Consider the following 15,307-nt stretch of genomic DNA (forward strand, 5'->3'; position numbering starts at 1 on the left):
TAACATTGTTTTTATTCCATGTGATGGTTGTGTACAACGGCCAATAAATGAAACTGATAAGAGCAATAAGCTCAGTATGAACACACCTATCAATCTATTACCATTACCATAAAGTACTAAATCAAGTATAAAAACAGATAATGCTGAAAGTAGGGCAGGTTCCCCTTTGGTTGATGATGTTTTCAAACCCGCCCCTTCCCCTCATCACAGAAATCAACACATAAATATGTCAATATGAACTCATACACAGTCCAGTACAACAGTCATACTACATACTAAAATCAAACACAGAGCAGGCCGTTTCATGTAGTATGACTGTTCTGTGTTCTGCAGTATGCTGAACCAGACGTCACTGAATTTCCAGTTTTTGAAAGTGGAAGTAAACAACGGCCAAACTGATAGATAAACTCTTTAGCATCACTTATGATTTAAAACGTTAAGAAGTGGTTTATATGGAATTTAATCATTTTCACAGCACCTAAAAACTGAGTTCACCCGTCAAATACAGAAAAAAGAAGAAGCAGAATGTTAGCGCTGTGCATTATGGGAAACAGTACGTGAGGCAGACTGGTCCGCTGCATACTGAGAAATTTTCCCTAATTAGTACGACATCCGGGGAGTTTTGGCATACTGCAGATTTTGCTCTTGTTCACATACTACATACTGAATTTAGGCCAAATCAGTACGTACTGCTAGTATAGTAGGCGGTTTAGAAAACAGTCATAGCCTTACATTCGTGTGGTAGCCATGTTGGAAAACTAGCCATGTTTTTTTCACAGTTTTTCATGCCCACCGTTTTGTGAATCACCGCCCTGACCAGACATGCTTCCATACATGGCCGTGGGAAGTAGGGGTGCTGAGGGTGCCGCAGCACCCACTGTTGGAAAAGGCATCACACAATTTTTTTCTGGATGCATTAATAAGTTGAAACAAATACATGAATTAACACAATAAAACAGTTTTTTTTCTCCATTGTATTATTTTCTGAAAATGTAATGCCTGAGGAAGATTTGAGAAATAATTATAGCAATTTTAAATAATTATTCATTTTAAAATATCCCTGTGTGCCCTGTGTGTGTGCCTGCTTAAAAACTATGCGTATTGAGATAAGTTCTGTTCATTGTGCTTTACTGCCTTTTGGGCCTGTTTTACCAGGTTTGGCTTGCATGCTCTTTGCTGTACAACGGGGTATGGAAATTGCAATTTGTGAATTTATAATGAAAAGTTCTCTTGAAAGCTTGTATTCAAATCAGATAAATAAAAATAAAATGTATGTGAGCTATAGTCTATCAGTTGCATAAGTAACCTAAATGCAAAAAGAAAAAAAAATGCACCTCTTACTACAGCACCCCCAACTTAAAGCCACTTCCCACGGCTCTGCTTCCATACATTTATTCACTTTGCTTTCAGTGATTTCCAGTTGTTTAATAGCATTGTAGATATATTTATCACATCATGCCAAACAAACTTTTGATTCACTTCTACCACTTTAGTAATCAGGTGATCATAACTCGTATCCCCAGAAAACAAACCTTCATCATAAGCCTAGGTCATGGCAGCAAGAAACGTCGTGGTCTCACATGACACTGATGATGTTAAGCCAGTTTTGTTTACTAGATTGCTAGAAAATGATCCTGTTATCATAAGAGACAAACTTTGTTACCTCGAAAAAATGAGAAAAATGATTCAGATATAATGAGAAAAGCACTTTTGTTATTCTCAGATAATAAAATATAAGTTGAGATTTAACGAAAGACCAAATAAAGTTATGGATGCACGTTAAATGTTATGAAACCAAACATCTTCCTTTCTATGTTGCTGCATTTATTCATCTCTAAGTGTCAAATTAATACAGCAGCTGGTTTCCTCTTTCAACCGTCCAGCTCCCAATGAAATATTAATTAATAAAAGGCCTGCATTATGAAACACATTTGCATAATATATAAACACTGACCTGATGCAGAGTGCATGCTTTAACTTGATCGATGGTTAAACACAGGCTGTAAAGAAGCAAACTCTCCCTGTCACACCAGATTAGCATTTATGACATTCACTTCCTTATCCAGAGATGGTTTGTTATTAATCAACGTTCACCTGTACAGAAAGAAAAGGTGAGCGAGCAAAGGTTCCTCTGTGTGTTTGAATCCAGGTAAAGTTCAGCCTCATGAGTCATATTGTTTTCACCATGTTTCTCCTTTTGAACTCGGATTCATCCGACTGCTGCTGTGTAGTTTGAACATCACAGAAAGAACTTTAAAGGGTTCAGACACTTTTTACTGTTACTTGTTGTTTAATTTCTCACAGTGTTAATAAAATGATTTATAAATCCTTGATGTCCCGGCAGTTTAAATGTTATAGATTTGAGCAAAGTTACATCAAACTGGACTCCAGCTGTGGATTACAGCAGACTTTTACACTCCTACTCAGGACGCTGAGGATGGCTGCTGTTCTTGTTTGTTGAAATAGACGTTCTGTAAAGGCCAAAGTCCCACTGCCTACTGTGTGTGTGTATCAGGTGCATAAAAAGTGAAACATAATCTCTGCGTTCACAATAGACTGTCCTTTTATGCCCCTTCTCATGGGACACAAGCAGAGCCCTGAGTGGTTAATGTCTGGACGTTGTCTCTGGTGAATTTTGGACGCAAGTCCAAGTAAACATGACAGCAGCCTGTTTTATCCTCTTCCTCCTACATACTCTCTATCTTCTTTTTATACGTTCTCCATGCTTTACAGGGAATATAGTTCAGATTAAAGAAAGTGTTTCTAACCATCTGAAGCTGATATTAATCTGTGTGTCCTCAGCTTCAGTCTAGACCAAGCAGCAACCTTTAGTGCTGATAATGAAACCAATCTGAAAAACTGCAGTTCCTTGAGTGTCCACTTGAGGCTGGCTCCTAAAGCTGAAGAAACTCCATCAGAGCTCATGATAAAATGTTCATTTTTAGGGCAGATTACTTTACATGTTTACAGTTCAAGCTATGAAGATATCACTTATTGGCTTGCAAGGCACGGCATTTTGATAGATTCAGAAACAGTGTGAATCTCCCTCTTTATCATCAGAATTCACTTGTATTACAGAAGCTACAAGTTGTCCCAATGTGGTCTCATTTACACACATGGTCTCTCTTTTTTCTCTGTCTTGTCTCCGCTCACCTCTCCAGGTCCTTGGGTTGCTCCACTGGGCGTTGATAGCCGGCGCCTTCTACCAGCCTTTGCCGGCATATGGCTGGGTGATGTTTGTGGCCGTCACTCTGTGGATCATCACCACCATCCTCTTCCTCATATTCTTGTTTAACGTCCATGAAAAGCTCACCTTTGTGCCCTGGCTGCTGACGGTAAGGAAGGATGAGGGGAAGAGTAGAAAGTCCTTCCTGTCTTGAGTGGACAGAGCCTGAACAATGAAGCGTAGATCTTGTCAGATGAGCAAATCACCAAAAAGACTCATGAAGAGTAACTTTCATGATCTTCTAAGGTTGCTGTTACAGTTTTTCCTCAATATTTTTGGCCCAGAAACAGTCTTCATTTTCTCTTAACTCCAAGTATTAACAAACAAAAACACTTCTTATAACAAAGAAGAAACCGGCTGTTAAGTTAGGAACAGTCTGTACCTCCTCACAGTCGGCTACATGACGCTGTAAGTTCTTGTCCTCGAAGACATCCTATTGGTCTTGTTTGTCCGGCCAGAGATTTTCATCAACATCACATCTGATGTTTTTTGAATACTCCAGAGAAAAGTCTCCAGGTGAGGGTCACCTGTCCCCTGCATCGATCAGCTGTGACATCCTCACATGCAGCACTCATGGCATCCATCAGAATCATCTGATACTGTGGTGGATTGTCACTTTCTCCTCCACTCCCCTTGTCGATCAATCTCTCACCTGGCAGGCGTTTAGTCCGTTTACTGTGGCAGACATCACAAACTCTCCTTGTCTCAGATATTTGTAACATGTTTGACTGATTTGGATCATGTGATGCTCAACGAATGAAAAACATGAAGATTTTGATCATTGAGAGAAGCGCTTATTCTTACTCATTTGCACACCAAAATACTGCACTTTGCTTAAAACCTGTAAAAGGAGTTCATCACTCAAAACAACATCCACCTTGTCACCTTGACAAATCACCAAATATCCTCTAAATTAAACAGAAACATAACTGGATCTTTGACAATGGTGCTACCACTGAGTCTTTTTGTGCAATATTTGTAGAAAAAAAGATGCAAATTGACTAATAGAGGCAAGTTAATGAGATATAATGTACCCATTGCCCCATTACGTGAGATATTGTGGCTTTCAGTCACTAAATGCATTGATAGAAAAAAAACGGAGGCAACAGGATTTAAACTCAAAGTGTTTTTAACCTTCAAAGACCTTGGCTCATAAGAGGTTTCAACAAATGATTAGTTGCTTAGAAAATAGGATGGTGAAGTAGGTCATGAATGAGAATACCAGGGCAATGTTTCACAAAGAAAGGTAACAAACAGAGGAGATAAGGACGCAAGAATTAGACAAAGTGCAAAGACAAAATAACAGAAACGAGGAGGCCAAATTAAGTGCACAGGGGATCATATTTGTTTGCTCAGAGGGTCTGTGGCTAATGTTTTCCTCTTCTGATAGATGATGGGGTACCACGGCATTGCAACAGTCCTTTATCTGACTGCCTTTCTGACCAACGCTGCTTCTGTACATCCTTTTCACCTCAACTACTTCTTCGGACATTTTGCAGCTGCTGCTGTAAGTTCCATGACACACTCAAACATGAATACATCCTCTCATATTCACTACACTCCTGAAAATGTCCTGACATTACTCTGGTGTAAGAAAGGCAAGTGTCTCATTACAATGATCCGTACTTCACACCTGCTGACTCCAAAAAAAGAAGTCTGAGTAGACCTGAGGAGGCTCAGGTGTAGAGGTAAAAACAGAAGCTTAAATTCAGAGCAAGTAAGAGGGCAAGGTACTGACATTGATCACACTGCATACTGCTTCACACTCTTAATTTCTCACCTTAGTTGTCTGTACTTTGTTTCACACGATGAGGACTGTCTCAGAAACGTTCTCATGCATGTTGTAATGAATCAGTCACCAGAACAGCAGACTTTTCCTCCTTCTGCTCCTGCATGCTCGACTGTGACGTGCCTCTTCATCTACACTAGACTAATTCCCGTTTTGAGAACGTGCACAACACAGATACAGTATATTAGCAGAGGACGAATCATTTACTCTATACCAGGATTTCACTTTGCAGCGTGTCAAGCTGCATGAATACAAACAAACAAACAAGGTCAAGAGCAACATGCAGACATGCCAGTGACCGCAGATCTGTTTGAGAAGCTGTCATGAAATAGTTTCAAAGAATATAAACAAATGATAATTTGAAAAGTCTTCTGCAACAGTGACATTATTGTGATTATATAGTAGTAGAGGAAGCACACTTGTGTGAACAATGTCGTAGCCCCTCCCACTTTCTTACAGCGAAATTTCCTGCTGTGCTTGCACATTTTTAAACACTTTATGTGGACAATGAACTGCCAGTGTTTGTGTTCAGACATGCAGAACAATATCAGGTAATGATCAGGAATGAGATATATGAGTAACGGGCTCGTGTCAGGACCTCAAAGACCTGGAGCCCTTGTGTGATGAGGGTTTCAGACTCCCTCTGTGATGATGTGTAAGGTACACTACCATTCAAAAGTATGGACACACCTTCTCATGCAATGGTTTTTATTTAACTAGTTTTTATTTTTCTTATTTATTATTTCTTGTTTGTTTTAATGATGAATGTTTTTATTCTCTGTAAGGTGACCTTGGGTGACTTGAAAGCCGCCCCCAAATAAAATGTATTATTAATATTATTATTGTTATTTATTTTAATTATTTTCAACATTGTAGATTAATACTGAAGACATCAAGACTATGAAATAATGTAGTTTTGCCATAATCTGGATTACAACAGTAGTCAAATAAGGCTATCCATTGTGTACTAACCCTACCTCTGAACAACACAACTGATGGTCTCAAACACATTAAGAAGGCAAGTCATTCTACAAATGAACTCTTGACAAGGCTCATGTTCATTAGAAACCATTCCAGGAGACCACTTCATGAAGCAGACTGAGAGAATACCAAGAGTGTGCAAAGCTGTCATGAAGGAAAAAGGGGGCTACTTTACAGAATCTAAAATATAAAACATATTCTGCTTTGTTTAACACTTTGTTGTTCATTCAATAATTCCATATATGTTCTTTCATAGTTTTGATGTCTTCAGTATTAATCTACAGTGTTTACAATCATTAAAATAAATACAAACCCTTGAATGAGAAGGTGTTTCCAAACTTTTGACTGGTAGTGTATATAGGTAAATATACAAGCTCAACATGTGTGCCAAACAATAGAAGTAGTTACTCTCAATACCTAATAGTGTCAGGAACACACACACGAAAAGTGAACAGAGGCAGAGTAAAGGTAGCAGCTATTTATGGCTCACGTGGCTGTGAGGCGTGTCATGTGATTGGTGTTTAAATTTCCGTTTACCTTTGTACTGCAGCTTCTACCGGCTTCTGCCCCTCGCTGTTTACTGCAGTCAATGTTCAATCATCATAAACAGAAACCAGAGACAGAGGGAGGAGGATGTAGGGCAATAGATTGTAGGGTGTGTGTCAGAGAAAATGAACACACTTGAACAAAGATAAAAAGCTTTAAAGTACAAGCCAGTTTACAGCTTCAGTAGCATTGGGCGCGCGCGCGCACACACACACACACACACACACACACACACACACACACACACACACACACACACACACACCTTTAAATGTGTTTGAGGTATCAATGGCAGGATACCAGACTGAAAAGTTGATTATAAACACATTACTTAGAGTGAACACATAAAGATGCAACATGATCTTTGATTTGTGGGTCCTGTTGAAGTTTGATACCTTTGCTCTGTTCTGTGAACCATTACAGTTGTGTAATGCTCTCTCCTCTCTCCTCTCTGTCTCATCAGTTCTTTGGGGCGTTGGTCATGTTGGCGTACGGCGTTAGTGCTGTCTTCTCTTATTTAGCCTGGAAGGGAGACGGAGGAAATGCTGCCACCAACACTGTGCCAGCCTAGGACTCTGAGCTGCAGTGCTGACCAGGAAAAAGTCACAAAGATTTATGTCTGTGTCCCTTAAATTGAGTACTGGCACCTGCCTATGAATGCTGGCCCTCCTAACCTAAATCCATATACTGATCTAGTTTCAGTCAGATTCAGTAATGTAAGGTTCTGAGGATACATTATTCATCACCTCTGGATTATCTGCATCAAACGTGGCTCTGAAACTCTATCTCTACATGACATGTTCTCGAAGGTGCTGGTTTTGGTGTTTGAAGGACTGAAATTCTGTCCTTTCTTTACAAAATATTCCAGTGCATCAGTACAAAACTGTAACTCCTGTTTACACTTTGCTTTATTTACAGAAAAAGGATAATATATATTATAGATTAGTGAGTTTATCAAAGGGTGATGGGTGGGTTTTATATTTCAACATTTCAACCAGGTTATCTGACTCCCTGTTTCCAGCCTATGTGCTCTATACAGCTAAGCTAACTAGCTAACTTTAGCTTAAGACTTCTGTGAGTGGTAACAAAACTCAGACCTACCCTGTGGATTTAATCAGATAGACCATTTCCAGGAAATGTCCATGTTTCCCACAGGCATAACGTTGCCCTGCTGGAGAGAGACGTTCAATTAGTTAAAGGGGGATTGTGAAGATTAACCTGCTCATATTTTGCGTAACATGCTATCACTATCAAAAGGAACAAATATTAATTAAAGATATTGTAAGATATTGATTTACTGTGATATTAGAGAAAGAATCACCATTGATGTAAATGGCTGCAAAGTGAAGATCTGTGTCTTTATTCAATGTGTAAAGATTTGATTGAAAACATGAACTTACTCCAAACATGGCGGCCTGGCCTTACATTCATCCTGTCATATCTACTAAAGGTTTCAGTCTTTCTTGTTTACAGAGTGTTTGTTTCACTGGTGCGTACGACACCAATGAGACTGAACTGTGCTCTCCTGAATGTGTTATAAACTGTGATTCTCATCTCATATTATAATGAAACCCCCTGACATGGCGGTGCAGGTGTGAAGAATGAATGTGTGGTACGTGCGTTCTGCAGAAACCCTTTTTGATTTCCAGTAAGTATCTCTCACCCTCATAACTCTGAAAGGACCAAGCCAATCTCTGATAATGAAGCAGACATGGAATGAAAACGATGGCTGTGAAAGCATAAAGTTACTGAAGTATGATATAAAGATTCAGGGTTTCTACAGGACCCCTTCAATGATTCAAACACTGCTCCACGAAGGACTCACACAGCTGCAGACAACTCTCAGTGCTCACCCCGTCCTGTTTGTGATTTTATAAGATATTTTGTGTTTTTGTACAAAAAGAATGAATGCAGGCTCAGCCATTAACATGTTTCAATAAAGTAACTTGTGATTTAAATTTAAGGCTTTGTTTCTTTGAAAATAATGTTTTACTAACATGTTAAAACATCTCATCTGTGACATAAATATAAATTCACAACTACAACTGTCATGTATAAAATACTTCATTATTTGACATGAAACTGTAAAGCAGATCTTAGGTCTAGTGATAGACACTTACACATGCTACCACACACAAACAAAAACAATCACTTTGTACATTCAGATTGACTTTCACAGGCACAAACTCCATGGAGTGTTTTTCACTGAACAATTTGAAAAACAGTATAAAACATATATTAGCTCTGCTGTTCTTTCTATACCAGACAAACACTCTCATTTATATCCAAAGGTTTCCCCAGCCAACGTGGGGATTTGTGGACCACATAAAAACAGCAGGATGACACAAACCATGTACCAGAATTGAGGGTTTGTGTGACATGTGTGACACAAACTGTAGAATCAGGATTCAGCGTCTCGTCTGCTCATTACAATTAAACACATTAAATACTTCAAGTAGTCGTTTTTCTCCACCGGTGTGGTTGGGGAGCATCAACAGGCAAAAACCTTCCATCTTTAACCCATCACTACAGAAATCAAAGAGAAATGCATAAAAGAATATTCTGTTACATCCTTTGGAGCACAGACTGTAGATTTCTATCAGAGCACAGAACTTCAGAACTTACTCAAAGGACCATAAATACAATAATTTCTGAAAGCCCATGGATACAATCATACATCAGCACATGGAGGAGGAGGCCATTCAAGTGTGTGTGTGTGTGTGTGTGTGTGTGTGTGTGTGTGTGTGTGTGTGTGTGTGTGTGTGTGTGTGTGTGTGTGTGTGTGTGTGTGTGTGTGTGTGTGTGTGTGTGTCACTGCAATTCAGTGCTACTGTTGAGTTTTGAGCCTGCAGGGATTAAAGATGTGACCAGAAATTCTTGACCACTGTCCAGACCTCGACCCTCCTTCTCCTGGAAACACAGATTCACACAACTTAGATTAAAACATATTATTTCAATTAGGATCCTGTATTACTTCTTTGGACTGAATGACGACCGGCATGCAGAAACACTCACTGCTTTGTAAAACAGAAACAGCTCCTTGAAGGCCATGAAGTCAGTGAACGTCAGCATTATGTCAAAGATATCACCTGGCACCTCCTCCTTGTGTTGCCTGCAGATGTCAGAGAAATACACAACCAGTCAAAAGTTTGGCAACACCTTCTCATTCAAGGGTTTGTAGTTATTGTAATGATTGTAAACACTGTAGATTAATACTGAAGACATCAAAACTATGAACGAATATATATGGAATTATTGAATGAACAAAAAAGTGTTAAACAAAGCAGAATATGTTTTATATTTTAGATTCTGTAAAGTAGCCCCCTTTTTCCTTCATGACAGCTTTGCACACTCTTGGTATTCTCTCAGTCTGCTTCATGAAGTGGTCTCCTGGAGTGGTTTCTAATTAACATGAGCCTTGTCAAGAGTTCATTTGTAGAAGGACTTGCCTTCTTAATGTGTTTGAGACCATCAGTTGTGTTGTTCAGAGGTAGGGTTAGTACACAATGGATAGCCCTATTTGACTACTGTTGTAATCCAGATTATGGCAAAACCAGATTATTTCATAGTTTTGATGTCTTCAGTATTAATCTACAATGTTGAAAATAATTAAAATAAATAGAAACCATTGAATGAGAAGGTGTGTCCAAACTTTTGACTGGTAGTGTATGTAATCAATCTTATTATATTTTCAGTGCCCTATAGTGCCACCTGGTGGCCTGTTGCAGAGTGATGTAATGGGCAACAAGTGCACCAAACAAGCTGCTGAACTATTTGGCTCTCTCCTTTCACAGAGACTCTCAGTTGATCTGAAGCAGCGAGGTTGTTATTAAGAAATGCATAAACAGATAAAGTTGTGGTGTCACATCTCACATGAGCAGCTCTATGAAAGTGTTCATCTTGAAGCCAGGGATCTTCGCCATCAGCTGCTGCTCCAGATGGTTCTCCAGCAAGTCAACCTGCACATCAGCCAGAAGCACAATGAAGAATTAGCTCGTATAATCACTTAGTCCTATAACCAGACCTCCAACACTCCAGATTTAGGTGGAGGTGCTCCACTGATTTAAAGGACCCAGATAAATGACTTTTAAAAAGCACATAGCGATGTAGATTCATGTTACAGAGACTCCTACATTCATTACTTAATGAAATAATACTATAATGGTATTAACATCAAAACATGGCGTCAACGCAAACCCCTCTATACTCTGGAATATGTGCTCGTCACTCCTCTCTGCAGTGGCTCACTCTACTCTCACTCTTCAATATGTTCATGAATTTTGTCATATTTTGAAGACATGGCATTTTTAAATTGTTTATGTTTTCATTTCTATATTTTACTGCAAACCTTGAAATTAAGTGACATTTAAAGTATTTGATTTACATATCCGTTTATTAAATGTATTGATCTGCAGTTCAGGGTCATATATGGACGGGGCTGCTGGGTATAGGCTGATTTTACGATACTCCAGAAAATCTCCCTATTTTTCAGAGTCCAATGTTGGCAGGTATGCCTCTAACATGTTACTTGAATGCAGGTATGGGATTTAGAGTTATGTTGAAACTCACGTAGTCGTTGAAGATGGGTGTGTAGCTGAGCTTGTTCTCCTCTGAGTCATCAAACTCCTGGTAGTGTTTCTCCATGAAGCTTTGCTGCAGCTGCTGGAACTCCTCCTCTAAAACAAAGTCATCACAATTCTCACAAAACACTGAATACAGGACAGCAACGCCTGAACTGAAACATTTTGAGAGCCTGAAACTCGGGCTTTATAACATACAGTATATCTGATACGCTACAATGACCTTCATCGTGCAGAGAGGCCGCCTCACTCAGCGTGTTTTACAACATGAGGAAATGACTATTCCTTTGCACTGTCAGGTTACTGAATAGAGTTATCTTTCATGGACAGCAACAGAGAACTCCAACAAACCCTACCCATGATGATGTCCTCTATGCAGCCAATAACAGCATCAAAAGCGGTGTCTGCGGCTGATGAACTGAAAGACAGGAAAACAAGAAACAGAGGTGGACCTCGTGGTGAGAGTTATCGCTCTCAACAGCAGTAAAAGGAAACTTTCTGTATGTTATCATGTCTTGATACTTTATTGTGTCAAGTTAATTATCAGCACTAAAGAACCAAGAAACTGGACTTGGACCAGATTGATGAGAAACTTAACAAACTAAGGGCTTCTCTTCAGCTTTGATAGAAAATGCGTTAGTCCCAGGTTCTTCCTTCGTCCAGTCCTTAAGAAGAAATAAAATACAGGAGACAGCAACAAACAAAACATCCACCGTTGGTTCATATTGCTGATTCAAGGTGTGATATTTTCACAGCTGAAATGCCTTCAATGTGAGCTTCAGAGGCATGACAGCAGGACCAAGTTGTCCCACTGCTGTGCTGGGTTTGGAGGAAGTATCACAGGTGTTACAAAGATCAGAAGGGATCACGGGAAGATGGTAGAGCAGGCAGGGAGGAACACAGCTGATGTGTGTGTGCAGCTCCTGCTGTGTTGACTGTGTTTGTACATCATGCCTCTCTTGCTTCCTCAACACTATAGCTCACTATAAAACCACACACTGGGACATCAATATTACACTGCTGAGGAATCAATATTAAAGTTCAACGGCATGATCACAGCAGAACTTCTTGCAGCACCGTTCCAGACTCGCAGCATAAAAAGGGCTAATGACAAAGGCTGAGTGCTGGAGGAAGTGCCCAATAAAATAAGACATGTACCCTGTGAGACCCACCTCAAAGTCCTGGGACTCATTTATACCCTGGAAATGCATGAGTTCCTCCCAAAGACCAGACGCCCTGTTGTGGACGAGCAGCTAAGGCTAAAGTGTTGATTGCCATATTGACCATCATTCAATTCTTAAGCTCAGCACTAAAAACAGGACTTTAACTCTTCCTGTCCCATTAAAGTTACTAACCATAGACCTTTCTGGAGTCCCTGAGCTCCCTTGTCTTGTAGGTTCCTCTGGATCTCTGCCGTAGACGGCCTGCTGCTGTGGACGTGCCAGACTCCTACTGTTACGTACATGCTGGACTCCAGCAGCAACATCTACTACTCCTACTACTATTCGTCTCACTACTATCATCTCTCTCTCAGTCTCTTTATCTCCCTCTATCCCTCTCTCCAACACGGTCTCAGCAGATGTGTGTCTAACATGAGTCTGGTCCTGCTGGAGGTTTCTGCCTGTTAAAGGAAGTTTGTCCTTGCCACTGTAACTTGCTAAATGCTGCAAAGTGCTCTGCTCATGGTGGATTAAGATGAGATCAGACTGAGTCCTGTCTGTAAGATAGGACTGGATCTTATCCTGTCTTGATGTTGGGTCTTTGTTAATAATAGAACATAGAGTACGGTCTAGACCTGCTCTGTTTAGAAAGAGTCTGAGGATAATGTTTGTTGTGATTTGGTGATATATGAATAAATAAAGAAAGATAGATAGATAGATTCAGGAACTAAAAGTAGGTATGAAGCTGCTCCAGACTTCCCCCACAGAAGACATCCTGACTTAAGATTTGCCCCGTCACACCTGAGATCTGCTTTGGGCTTTTCTCCAAGGACTTAAAGGTAGTATAGACAGCCACCTGGAGACAGCAGAGCTCTCCTCGTCCAGGTCGTCCAGGTCGTCCAGGTTGTCCAGGTCGTCCAGGTCGTCCATGTCGACCATGTCAACGATGTTATCTCCACAGCTCCACACTTCTGAAACACAAGGAGAGGCAGCGTCTGAGTACTCATCTCCACTAACAGGAAACACCTTCACAGTCATATCTCCCCCCTCATAATACACCAACATGTAATAATAAACATGCACTGTGCATTCCTCTATCACATGCACAGATGATTTCTAGAATCCTGGACCACACTTTTGAGCCCAGAGCACAAGACTATTGAAACCACACATTTGAGCCTGTGGACTACACAAAGTGAAGTAAGTTTTGATGATATTATGTACTAATGTATTTAACAAATTGGATGTATGGTACTAATGTTTAACTTACAATTGTCAAATTGAATTGTATTATTTTGGATGGATGTCTGCTTATAACAAAACACATATTTATGCTTGGATATGATACCTTTCCATTAAATTACCCTCAATTCCCAGTTAATTCCCATTGATTCCCATAATTCCCATTGAAAGTTTACAATTTGGAATATTTCCAAAATTCCCCGGCTTATCTTCCCATTGAAATTTAACAGAAATGTTCCACCCCTTTGCAACCCTAATTAAGATTGATTGTCTTTTTGAGATGTAATAATAATAATAAAATAATAATAATCATATCATAATCATAATAATACTTTATTTTTATAGCACTTTTCAATACAGGTAACAAAGTGCTTCACAATGGGCAAAAAAAAATAAAAATGTAAAGCAAAATGAAGTGTTAACAAACTTTAAAGCATACAAACTTATAAAACAGACCCTTAAAATCTCAGAATAAAAGCTTAATGTAATGAAATAAAACACAGGTCTGCAGGTCTGATCTCCTCTGGCAGACTGCTCCAGAGGGTAGGAGCTCTGACTGGAAAGCCCTGGACCCTTTGGTCTTCAGTCAGGTCCTTGGAGCAGCCAGCAGAGCTCTGCCAGAGGATCTCAGACCGCGTCCTGGTTTGTGGGGATAAAAGCTCAGACATAAAGAGAGGGGCGAGTTCATGTTGTGCTTTAAAAGTCAATCAAAATGTATGTGATGTATTTTTAAGAAGTTTCCATTCTACACCGTGGTTCTGTAAAGTTATAGAAATGAGAAAAATGATTAATAATATTATTATTATTTCATTACTGTCTTTTTATTTCCACTTGCACTCTCAGACAGAAACCCTCCTTGCCTTTAAAAGTATTAAATATATGAATGTGTTGTTGTTTGTTTTCCTCTCTGATCACTGAAGGCTTGAGAGCTCTGTCAGATAAATCATCTTCAGTTCAGATCAGTAAACTAGGAGATGATTAATGAGCAGGTGTGTAACATTAAAGTCTCCCTGTGAGGCCTGGAGTGAAACATCACGTTACAGAATGACAGGCTTAGTGCCTGTTAGCTGAGGTTAGCTCCACACATGAAGTCACACGTCCATTAAACAGCTCGGTTTAACCCCTGCTCTCCCGGGATCTAAGTTTCAATCCGCAGCATCCTCTACCTGCGTTAATGTCCATTAAATGTGTTAAATGTGACTCACTCAGCCCCTGGATGTCCATGCCTTCACACCTTCAAACAGACCGTCAACACTACGACAGGTAGAGAACGTAGTGCGGTTACCAAGGAAACGACGAACATGTGTGCGTCTCTGAGTTCTGTCCGGGGAGAACAAAGTCTGTGAACTTCGGTTCCTTCTTCGTTTTCATCTTACCTATTGGTTTTTAATCGAGGTTGGCATCAAAACTGTTACATTACCGCTCATTTTAGGGCTGAAAGGTGCCTGATAAGATAACACTTCATTGATCCTCGTGGGGAAATTCGGTTGTTGCAGCAACACAGACATAGTAGCAAGAGTAGTTAAAAAATAATAGAGCACAAATAGAGAAAAAGAAAAAAATAAAGGAAAAAAATAAAAATAAAATATAATTAGATAATAAAAATAAGAATATAATTTGAAAGTATATACAAATGTTACACATGGTGTAAATAGTAAAGTGACAGGATGACATGATGTGATTTTGAACAGGGTGTATATAATATAGTATAATATAATATAAGATATGATATGATATATGATATGATATGATATGATATGATATGATATGATATAATATAATA

The 15,307-nt window shown here is 39.5% G+C and overlaps 2 protein-coding genes across 3 annotated transcripts in view; one reads left to right on the top strand and one right to left on the bottom strand.

Moving 5' to 3' along the window:
• The window catches only part of pllp (plasmolipin), an 11,625-nt gene extending 3,125 nt beyond the window's left edge, over positions 1 to 8,500 (top strand). Inside the window, exons 2-4 of the mRNA XM_034686668.1 lie at positions 3,162 to 3,335; positions 4,617 to 4,733; positions 7,006 to 8,500. Of these exons, the coding sequence (XP_034542559.1) occupies positions 3,162 to 3,335; positions 4,617 to 4,733; positions 7,006 to 7,113 (399 nt within the window). The 3' untranslated portion in view covers positions 7,114 to 8,500. The remainder of the gene's footprint in view (positions 1 to 3,161; positions 3,336 to 4,616; positions 4,734 to 7,005) is intronic.
• arl2bp (ADP-ribosylation factor-like 2 binding protein) lies at positions 8,501 to 14,862 on the bottom strand. Of its 2 annotated transcripts, XM_034686667.1 has the most exons (8): positions 14,730 to 14,862; positions 13,139 to 13,253; positions 11,479 to 11,540; positions 11,112 to 11,218; positions 10,416 to 10,501; positions 9,558 to 9,654; positions 9,355 to 9,452; positions 8,501 to 9,296 (listed from the first exon to the last, which is right to left on the bottom strand). In XM_034686667.1, coding segments are annotated over exons 1-8 (585 nt in total). In that variant the 5' UTR covers positions 14,749 to 14,862; the 3' UTR covers positions 8,501 to 9,295. The 2 variants fall into 2 exon arrangements, with proteins under 2 accessions (XP_034542558.1, XP_034542557.1); XM_034686666.1 differs by having other exon boundaries at positions 8,501 to 9,452.
• Positions 14,863 to 15,307: the final 445 nt, after the last annotated feature.

Source organism: Notolabrus celidotus, chromosome 6, assembly GCF_009762535.1.
Source record: "Notolabrus celidotus isolate fNotCel1 chromosome 6, fNotCel1.pri, whole genome shotgun sequence".
NCBI lineage: Eukaryota > Metazoa > Chordata > Actinopteri > Labriformes > Labridae > Notolabrus > Notolabrus celidotus.